This window comes from Poecilia latipinna, unplaced genomic scaffold (genome assembly GCF_001443285.1).
Source record: "Poecilia latipinna isolate Pla-1442-1.1 unplaced genomic scaffold, P_latipinna-1.0 Scaffold42, whole genome shotgun sequence".
Classification (NCBI taxonomy): Eukaryota; Metazoa; Chordata; class Actinopteri; order Cyprinodontiformes; family Poeciliidae; genus Poecilia; species Poecilia latipinna.
In genome coordinates this window covers 787,754-798,391 of record NW_015112658.1, presented here as the reverse complement: position 1 = coordinate 798,391, position 10,638 = coordinate 787,754, and the positions used below count along the sequence as shown (strand labels likewise).

General features: G+C 40.8%; 2 protein-coding genes across 5 annotated transcripts in view; one reads left to right on the top strand and one right to left on the bottom strand.

The window, feature by feature from the left end:
* slc5a11 (solute carrier family 5 member 11) overlaps window positions 1-8,028 on the top strand; it is a 13,756-nt gene extending 5,728 nt beyond the window's left edge. The window contains exons 2-16 of the mRNA XM_015048558.1: window positions 1-159; window positions 1,390-1,461; window positions 1,610-1,714; window positions 1,828-1,887; window positions 1,971-2,075; window positions 2,197-2,302; window positions 2,436-2,516; window positions 2,586-2,791; window positions 3,724-3,859; window positions 3,937-4,044; window positions 4,132-4,282; window positions 5,106-5,274; window positions 5,356-5,571; window positions 5,730-5,847; window positions 5,925-8,028. Coding sequence (XP_014904044.1) covers window positions 10-159; window positions 1,390-1,461; window positions 1,610-1,714; window positions 1,828-1,887; window positions 1,971-2,075; window positions 2,197-2,302; window positions 2,436-2,516; window positions 2,586-2,791; window positions 3,724-3,859; window positions 3,937-4,044; window positions 4,132-4,282; window positions 5,106-5,274; window positions 5,356-5,571; window positions 5,730-5,847; window positions 5,925-6,157 — 2,016 coding nt within the window. The 5' untranslated portion in view covers window positions 1-9 and the 3' untranslated portion in view covers window positions 6,158-8,028. The remainder of the gene's footprint in view (window positions 160-1,389; window positions 1,462-1,609; window positions 1,715-1,827; window positions 1,888-1,970; window positions 2,076-2,196; window positions 2,303-2,435; window positions 2,517-2,585; window positions 2,792-3,723; window positions 3,860-3,936; window positions 4,045-4,131; window positions 4,283-5,105; window positions 5,275-5,355; window positions 5,572-5,729; window positions 5,848-5,924) is intronic.
* arhgap17b (Rho GTPase activating protein 17b) overlaps window positions 7,839-10,638 on the bottom strand; it is a 35,791-nt gene continuing 32,991 nt past the window's right edge. For 3 of the 4 annotated variants that reach the window (XM_015048525.1, XM_015048532.1, XM_015048547.1), the window contains one exon: window positions 7,839-8,257. In XM_015048525.1, the coding sequence (XP_014904011.1) occupies window positions 8,112-8,257 (146 nt within the window). In that variant the 3' untranslated portion in view covers window positions 7,839-8,111. Of the gene's footprint in view, window positions 8,258-10,310; window positions 10,363-10,638 lie in introns of all 4 variants that reach the window. The other variant, XM_015048539.1, reaches the window with a different exon arrangement.

The window sequence follows — 10,638 nt, the reverse complement described above, 5'->3', positions numbered from 1 at the left end:
ATTTTCCAGATGACCTTCAAACAAGCAACTGGTGGAAGAGCACTGACGACCACCATGGCCCCAACCCAGAAGCCCTCCTTTGGGAGCAGCACCCTGGTCACTGTGGATATTGTGGTCCTTGTTGTCTACTTCCTGCTGATTCTGGCTGTGGGTTTCTGGGTAAGAAGTCTGTCTTTATCTGTCCCCTCTTTGCTATTGGTGATATAAAAACGGTTAAGATACTAGCTTTTGTTTTGAAACAGGAACATACTGAACCATGCTGGTTTTGTCCGTTGTGTTTACCTTTTTTTCTTGTGCAGCCTTTCTCATCCCAAGTTTATCAGTCTTCAAACTGTTTGAGTCACATGTACGAATGTCACAGATGGAAGTGAAAAAGCAAGTCAAACAGGCGCGAAGCGGGAACTGACTGAGGATGCATTAATGAATCTTGTAATAGAGAAAATTTGGTCATGTATGAAAAAAGTGCAACAGTTCAGTAAAAAAAAACAACATAAAACCATAACTACAATCTGTTAACGTATATTAAAAATTGATAAGAAATGTGCACGTTGTTATATGAGTTAAAGCCCTTCAGTTGTTAAAGCCCTTAATATCAGGGTTAGGGTTATTTAACTATATTTGATTATATTGCATTTAATGGTCACATGTTGTCATTATTCTTATTAAATATTATTAATAAGACTTGTGGTATATGAATGTAATATTTTAATCTAAGACTTTCATGGTTTTAAAACATAACATGTTTTTAACTGACTAAATTTCACATTCATTAAATTCTGCCATTCAAAAATTATGGACATAATTCTGAATGTCTTCTTTTTTTATCCAGCTTTATTTTCTCATAAGATACGTATAGTTAATTAGCGATTGACAATAAATGTATTCATTACATTTTGTCCTTGTGAATGTAATGCAGATTTTGCATTTCAAGCTGTCTTTAGAAATATACAGGATAAAACAGCAGCAAAACAATCTTTAAAAAGGTTTCCATAAATAAAATAAAATATGTCGGATCTGGCATGTGGTACAAGCCAGATGCACCACATGAAAAGATGCTTCCAGGCTTTATTTTTTTTTTAAAGACATGTTTTATAATACAGTATTGGAAGTATTTTTTTCTTGTCAGACTACAAGATAGAAGCAGGAGCTGTTAATGTATCAGCATTAATGGTTAACAAATCACATTATGACAAAATGAGAATAAAATTTATGGATTTTTTTTTATTTGCTCTCATCAAGTAATGGAAGTGACAGAGTAGTGAACCACAACCCAACTTTAGCTAAACATCATAAAGGGAAACAAAACTGGTATGATGTTCAAGAGCAAACTGGATACCTGTGTAACATCGAAACCCTTGGACACTAAACGACTTTGTTTTATTTTATTAGTCCATGTGGAGAACGAAGCGCAGCACAGTGGATGGATACTTCTTAGCTGGCAAGAGTATGACATGGTGGCCAGTAAGTAAAACACTATCAAATCTTTGAAAGAAAAAAAGATGGACTGATTTTCTGATTAAAACAGCTGAAGAAGAGCTGTTATCCACTTTTTTTTTTTTTTTAATGAGGCCAAGTTGATCTAAATCCTAATTTCCTCAACTATATTTAGGTTGGGGCCTCACTGTTTGCCAGTAACATTGGCAGTGGACATTTCATCGGTCTGGCCGGGTCAGGAGCTGCAGCAGGAATTGGGGCGATAGCTTACGAATGGAATGTAAGACATCATATTTAATGTAAAAAAAAAAAAAAAAAGAAAGCCTGAAGAAGAATCAATGTTAATGTCTTTGCATTTGTTAAAAAAAACAAAACAAAACAAAAACAAAACAGGGAATGTTTATGGTGTTGATGCTCGGATGGCTCTTCCTGCCCATTTACATTTCCTCCGGGGTGAGTTTTCCCACACACACCAACTTGCACAGGAGTGCACTCGTGGTGCGAGAGCGACTCCCAATACACTCTCTCCTCTCCAGGTAACAACCATGCCAGAATATTTGCAGAAGCGCTTCGGTGGAAGAAGAACGCAGTTATTTATCGCCGTCCTGTCCCTGTTTATTTACATCTTTACAAAAATATCGGTATGGCACAAATACAACAGGGATTTCTGTGTCTGGGTGGGAAAATTGCATAAACCTGCATGTATGAACTCAAATTGTTTACTGTGTTGTCTTTTTGTTTTGTTGTTGTTGTTGCGGTCAGGTGGATATGTATGCAGGTGCTGTGTTCATCCAGCTTGCTTTGAAATGGAACATCTACCTGGCCGTGGTGCTGCTGCTCGCGGTGACTGCCCTCTACACCGTAGCAGGTGACTTTTCTCCCTCCGTCACCTAAATTGTGTAAAACATATTGTGCATTTGCATGTAGGAGTCCCGTGCGTTGCGTCTTTTGTTTTGCGCTAGCTGTTGAAAGTGCCTAATGAGCCATGTGTCGTGTTCTAGGCGGCCTCGCTGCAGTGATCTACACTGACGCAGCTCAAACTGCAATCATGCTGGCCGGAGCTCTCACCCTCATGGGTTTTAGTAAGTCAGATGCTACTCATTTTGTCACTTCCCATTGCTTAACTTTACACGCCTATTTTTGTTTCTGAGGTTTTGTTGAGGTCGGAGGTTGGAATGCGCTGATGGAGGGATATTTCGCCGCCATTCCCTCGGTCCGTGTCCCCAACTCGACCTGTGGCGTCCCTCGAGATGACGCTTTTCATGTATTCAGAGACCCGGTGCTCTCTGACCTGCCCTGGCCTGGCGTCATCATCGGCATGTCCGTCCCCTCCATGTGGTATTGGTGTTCTGATCAGGTACCGCAATAAGTTTATTTTTGAACTCAGCCAGCCACATACAAAAACATTTCCGTGTCTTGAGGCTTTTCATATAATCATGATGCAAACTCTTGTGTACTTGCAATGTATTTTATTATTTTATCTGACATCCCAACGCCAAGCATCATAATTGAAAATGATGCCGTTTTCAAAACCTGCTGTTGTATTTAGTCCTCCTAAGCAAAAACTGTATTGCTTCAATTACAACCGCAGGTCTTTGGGGTGTGTTTCTACCAGCTTTGTAAAACCAGAGAGTGAAAACATTCAGTTCTTCTCTAAAAAAATATCACAAATTCATGGAGAGTCTCATTAAGTCTTGCTATGTATTAGCTTTAGCTCTGAGCTTTGACACATGAATACGCTGTCAACTCAAAGCATATTTATGTGTATTTAAGCAAATGATCCAAAGTACACAAAGCTGAAAACTGAAGACATTTGGTTGATCAGTGAAATACATTTTTCCGTTGTAGTTTTTTGTTTATTTTGAGTAAAGCAGAGTTGTATTATATAAAAAAGTAGACTTAATGCATGGTAGAGTATAAAATTGTATTTAAGAGGCATGATTTCTGGAATAAACATTTTATGATTGTAAAAAACAGGGATGTTTTTTCCATCTTTAAAAGACTAAACAAAAACTTCTATTTATTTATGTGCCAAGCTTTTCTCCTGGATTTAGCTCGTTGACATATTTTTCTGTTAAAAACTTTCCTCTTCTCAGTATTAGTGACCTAAGAAAAAAATGCACAGGCAGTTCAACTGATCATTTACTGACTTATCAGTTAAGTGACAACATTGAGTTACAGGATTGCTGTTCCCATTCTGATTTATGCAAAATAGATTCTTCCAATGAAGATCTCAGTCATTCATTCACCAAAGCCGGGAAGCTGAAATTCTCTCTTGGTTCCCTGCAGGTGATTGTGCAGCGCTCTCTGGCTGCAAAGACTTTGACCCACGCTAAGGGGGGGTCTCTCCTGGCTGCATACCTGAAAGTTCTGCCTTTCTTTGCCATCATGCTCCCCGGGATGATCAGCAGGATCCTCTACCCAGGTACAGATTGGGATGCGAGGGGATCAGTCAGGGCAGTTCCCTTTTTTACTGTGCTCACTGCATGATATTGTGTCTAGATGAAGTGGCGTGTGCAGACCCTGACCTGTGCAAGGAGATTTGTGGGAACTCAGTGGGCTGTTCGGACATTGCATATGCCAAACTGGTTATGGAGCTTCTCCCTGCAGGTGAGACGCTGTTTCTGCCGTTGCTCTCCCTCTTTCCCGTCTTCCTTTCGCACAGACGGCTCCCTACTTGCCGCTCTTCCTTCTCAGGACTGCGAGGGCTCATGATGGCGGTGATGATTGCTGCTCTCATGTCGTCTCTGACCTCCATCTTCAACAGCTCCAGCACCATTTTCACCATGGATTTATGGAAGAGCTTCAGATCTCGTGCTTCTGAATGGGAGCTCATGATTGTGGGGAGGTATGACTCACTGCGGCATCCAAGCGAAGAACAGAAACTCAACTTATGAAAATATTTTATTTTACAGAGAAGAAGAAATACAGCTTGATGTATGGTCATTTTGTCCATCAAACTCTCTATACACCAAAGTATTCATTCCCCTGGATCACTCGAAGTAGGGCATATTTGCAATGTTAGAGGAAGATAAGATACATTTTTTTTTTTTTTACTGATGAAAATCTGAAAAGTGCGGTTGATTTTACTCTATTACCCCTAAAAGGATCTGGTGCCACTATTTGCCTTCAGAAGTCATAACTAGCCAGCTTTGGTGCGGGAATTACAGATATTAGTTGCGCATTCTAAAAATCTCGAGTAGAATTAAGAATGAGACTTAAAAATTAATATTACAACACGCTTTCCATCCAACATAACTGAGTTTGACTTGTTTTATACCCACAAAATACGTGCGGCTGTAATGGCAGCAATAGGCGACTCGACAAAGTGTCGACTCTGTCATACAAATATGTATCGTATTCTTCAGTTTTTTTCTTTCTGAAAAATGTCAAATTCATTTGTCTTCCTTTCACTTCACAATTATGCATTAGACTTTGTCTAAAATTCCTATAAAATACATACATATTTGATATTGTGATGTAATAAAGTACAAATGGCACTTTTAATAGGCACTGCACTTCCAAAGTCAATTCTTTTCCAAATGTTTTCACCTGAATCCTTAAAAAAAAAAAAAAAAAAAAAGAAAGTTGCAGCTTAAAACCATGCATATAGATTCAGCATACAGCTAAATTGCTTATTTAAAGCATTGAACTACACGTTGACCCTGCAGGGTGTTTGTGCTCGTCCTGGTGGCGGTGTCAGTGCTCTGGATCCCCGTCGTCCAGGCCAGTCAGGGTGGCCAACTCTTCATCTACATCCAGTCCATCAGCACCTACCTGCAGCCCCCTGTAAGCATCATCTTCCTCATGGGCTGCTTCTGGAAGAGGACTAATGAGCAAGTGAGGAGCTTAATCATCAGACCGCATTTAAAAATGAGCCGTCTTGTTCCGATTTGCTTATGGGTTTGTTTTGTCACACAGGGTGCCTTCTGGGGTCTCGCGATTGGCCTCACGGTGGGCTGCATACGCATGTTGTTGGACTTCGTCTACCCTGCGCCGCTGTGCTTTGAAGAGGACGACAGACCCGGCGTGCTGAAATACGTCCATTACCTCTACTTCTCCATGCTGCTGTCCTTCATCACCCTGGCTGTGGTGGTTGTAGTCAGCCTGGCTACCGAGGAGCCCAGTCCAGAACAGGTGGAGCAGCATTCTGACCTTTTCTCAGCTGGTTCTTTGTTTGCAAACCTCACAGAAACTATATCATTTACTTATAGCACCACTAGGTGTCAATAATGTGCCAAGATACAGGCAGACTCCAGCCGTGGCATCTTCTTACTGCTTTGCTTTCTGAACAGATAAGTCGTCTCACTTGGTTCACAAGGTTTGATCCAGTGAAGACAAAAGAGCAAGAGATCCCAGAGGAACGCAGACGTACAGAAAGCAGAAATGGACAAGCCGTCGATCAAAGGAGAGGTCTGTCTCTGCTGCACATCTCCCAACTTCTACTTCCAAACTGCCTAGTTAACACTGTTTTTCACTGACCTCTGCAGACTCGGCTTCGTCTGTGTCCAGTCCTCCCAGTCAGTCCAGGTTCATGTCTGCCATCTACTGGTTGTGTGGGATGGAAAGACGAAGTGAGGCGGACAGCGACTCCGTGGCCCCGCCTGCGCCTGAGCAGATCATCTGCACTCTGGATGAAAAGCCAAGTCTACGGCACCTCGTCAACGCCAACCTCATCATTTGCCTCTCGGTAACGGTCTTCATCATCAGCTACTGGGCTTGAGGGGGAAGAACTCCAAACTGTACGAAAGTAATTCCTATCCCCTCGGACTGTTTCACGACGCAACCACAAACTTCAATGTGTTTTATTGGATCCTTATAGACAAATATGAATGAAAATACTCTCCAGCACGGCCTGCATTTCTATTCAGCTCCTTCCCTGACTCTGACACCCCTAAAATTGCCTCTAGAAATTAGCCAATTAGTAAACAGACTGGTATGTGATTTAATCTCGGTATTAATCTATTATATGGCACAACCAACACCCTCTAGCTCCATGGGCATACACAGCAGTGGCAACATAATACTGTGGGAATCCTTTTTTTTCTCTCCAGCAATGAAAGATGAGCTTTGGAAATACAGTTGGAGAAAATCTTTGCGATATTTTATGTAATATGAAAATATCAGTCTCTAGTTGTGATTGATAGTTTACTCATCATTTTCTTCCTACTTCATAATCATTTTAATTTGTGCTGGTCAATGGTAAATAAACTTAATCTATAAAGCCCTGTTTGCATTCAAACACAGATATTCACAAACGGGTAAGTGGCTCAGCACACAATCTGGGGTTAAATGACAGAGGAGAAAACTGGAATCAAACCCACAACTTTAAGCCTGAAACACACCTACTTTATCCATTTAGCCGCAGTCGCTCATAAAATACATTGAACCATTTGGTCACGTGGCTGTGAAAATGTCTGAGGTGGTACAAATGCTGCAAATATAAAATATGTACATATTATGTTAAACTGGAGTTAGCCGAAATTAACCAGAATAGTGATATTTTGTCCTTTAAAATACTGTTTCTATATATTATTTGCAAAGTGAATTATATTCAAAGTAAAGCCTGAAGAACAATCTCATGAGTTCACATTCAGCGTTGTTTTTTTTATGTGTCTTACTGGGTAAATATCTGTACTTGCAACCTATTTTCTAAAGATTTGAATAAAACTAATTATGTAGAACTATGATGCATTGTGTGCCAAAGAGTAAAAAAGACCACAAAGTCGTAGTGAATTGCTTTCAAAGAAAAAATAAAATAAAATAAAGATTTTTAATGTTTTTTCTGTATTTGGTCGAAGCTTTGATTTTGGAGTAGGAGTGATTACAAAAAGAAGATTGTCCCTTTTAACAATAAAAGCAAATCTTGACTCATCAAATAGGACTTTTCCCATTTCAAAATCAGCTTAGTGGACGTCAAAAAGGAATCCTGATTAAAAATGTGACAATCAAACCTCACCCTGTTGTCGTCTTCAAGACGTCTCTGTAAAACCACCTGAAAATGCAGCAACGAGCTCTGAACAGGCCATTAGCGGAAGACGACTGCATCTCTTATTGCACCCTTCCCAATGTATTTGGTCATCGCAACTCTTAATCTGTGCTAAACAACTCACAATCATCTTTGGCCTGTTAGCTTTCTTAATACCGCCCTGCAGACTGTGAACATTTCATTTCTGTCGGATGAAACAGCCAAATTTGGAGGATGAAAATTCTGTTTAGCTTCACGATAAATAACAGTTTGAATTCAAATGTCAGAGGTTAAAATCTCAAAACAAAAGCTAAAACTGCACTCAGATGCTCGTCTCCATAAGGATTCTTAAGCTTTGACACTTTGGCATAAAAACAAAGAGAGGTACAAAAAGGTGAAACTTCTCCAGCATTCTTCCCCCTTCCCTCCCCCCCCCCCTCAGTTAAGCTGCTGTATAACTCGGGTCCTTTAAGCTTTGGCTCTGCAATTCAATTTTTAGACACCTAGCAGAGCGTGCATCGATAAGAGTTCAATGTTGGAAGCGATGGCTGCACATGGGTTTTGTGGTGTAAGCCACCACCTTACAACGAGGCTTCTGGTTTGACTCAGTGGAGCAGACAAAGTATTAAAAAAAAAAAAAAAGCTGTTGGCATCCTGTAAGCAGACCTGGCGCCTTGTCTTAAATGAACAATAAAAGCTGGAGCGCATTCTACAGAGCAGTGTTCTCTGCCTCGATTTGGGGGGTTGGGTGCAGGGTGGAGGTGGGCTCTTGACCAGCAGAGCCCTTCACTTCTTGCTCCTCAATCACCTGAGGGACAAAAGCTCTTGTGATCCCCTTCATAACCAGGCCTCCATCTGCAAAAGAACAAAGAAACCCAGATGGAGCAGTCACCAAACACTTCATGAAATAAAGCCAACAGCTGCACACATACACACACACACACACACACACACACATATATAGACACACACTGCTACAAACTCCACATTCTTTAAGACACCAAGGACTCTTCTGCGATTTAAATATAATCAATTCTGCTAAAAATGTATGAGGGATTTTTTTTTTTTTTTTTTTCGGTTTCCTTGGTGTGTTAATCTGTAAATGCAACAAAAAATGTATGGCACAGATCTGGCTAAGAGCACTGACTACAGAAAGTACAAAAAAAAAGTCTGATCCTGTTTAGAAGCACGTTAGTCAGTGTCACAGCAAACAGTTAACAGACGGGGGGGTTAAACCTAAATGCAAGCAGGTTATGAACAGACAAATGTACAAAAACATGCCTTCACACATGAACATACAGGTGCATCTCGGTAAATTAGAATATCATCCAAAAGTTAATCTGTTAGCTAGCTGGAGACTGCTAACAGTTTTGCCCAACCTCCTCTGCAAAATCTTAAATATTTCACTCAAAGCGTTTCTTTCAGCTTTCTGCACCATCAATCTTCCCATCACCCATCCTGTCCCTGCTAAAAATGAAACCCCCGCATAATGACACCACCACCACCACCATGAATCACTGTTGTTGTGGTGCAATCAAAGTGGTGTACAGTGTTAGTTTTCTGCCACAAGTAGTGTTTTATATACAGGTTCTGTTTTCCCACATTTTCACCCCTTTTTATTTGTCAAAGATTAATTCCATTATGTTTTTCCTGTTCAAAATAAATGCACCATTTACTGCAGAAGTATCATGTTATGGTCTACACCAGTAGTTCCCAAACTTTTTCTCCAATGCCCCCCCAGTGGTTTCCAAACTATTTCTGGGCCCCCCTATGGCTTACAAATAGCTGCCTGGTTGAATGATATGTGTGAGCGAAGGGGGTGCGGGGTGGATTATTAGAGACTCCCTATTATACTCAGCCCTGGCTCCAGTGGAGGGGGGTGGAGGGGAATCAACTTTTTTCAGGGCAAAATTAATCGAAGCTGAACACAGACAACATCAGTAGCCTACAAGCTAATTGTTAACAAGCTTACGGTGCTGTATTGATATTAGCTAGTCATCTTTTAGCTAACATTACCTGCATCCAACAGCTTTACTCAACTCAGTCTGTTAGTTTGAGGGAAAACTGTGAAAAGTTCTTTGCGTTTTGCTGGTTTGCTGCCATGATTCTAACACACCTGTGTAGCTCTGCACAGCAGCAGCAGGTCTCCTTCACTGCTGCACAGGTGTAAGCGTCGTAGCGCTCATGTTGCATTTAAAGGCGGCTCGGAAAAACAGGTTACCACATGTTAACGGATTAAACAGCTTTAACTGCAGATAGAAGTGACAGAGGACACGGATATGGGAAGTGTGGAAGCTCCTACTGTATCAAATTGACATAGGAATAACAGAGAGTTGGCCATTCTAAGGTAAAAACCCAGTGCATACAGCATTCATGTTTTTTTTCACCCCCCCATCCAGACGGCTTCCCGCGCCGCGCGCCCCACAGTTTGGGAACCCTCTGGTCTACAGTTACGAGAAACACTGCTCACTTGGCATTTTACATTTTATGGAGTGTAAACCTGAAAATGTCATTGTTAAAGAGTGCCATCTCCAAGTATATCATTGGAAAGTTGAGTGGAAGGGGGAAAAAATGTGGTAGAAAATTATACATGCAACAAGAATAAATTAAAACCCCTGAGATAATTGAGAAGCAAAAACCCAGGGTCATTTTAATATTGGTGTCATGTGACATTTTTATTTTACAAGTGACTGTATTTTGTCTTTTCTTGATTGTTAGATATATATTGAATAACCAGAAACAAATTAACCTTTTAATGATATCACAACTTATTAAGATGCACATCCACCTGTCTGTGTTACAAGTATTAGACATGCAACAAAGCTCTAGTTGCTTTTTTCCCCCAAAACAGACAAACAAACATGAAGCAGCAAAAAGTGCCAACACACCCAGCCAATAGGAACCTTACCATCACCTGCCCGGCAAAGCTCATCCTACAGGCAGGTCGGCAGCTCAGACATCTGCAATGTTTACACACATTTCCTGTCATGCTTCAGATCACCACACAGTTCCGTTCAGAGTGACACAAATCGAGACAGTGAAACCATAAGAAGAAGCTAGAGATCTAAAAACAGCAGCACCCTAAGAGGAAGCTTCAGACGGTTATCGGCAGACGAGCAGAAAGGGGGAAAATAAATAAATAAAAAAAGATTGCTGAAGAGTTGCTGGAAGATGGCTGGAGATGTTGTTTTCTTCGCTTCAACTTGAACCAAAAAGAAGAAGAATTTTATTCAAAT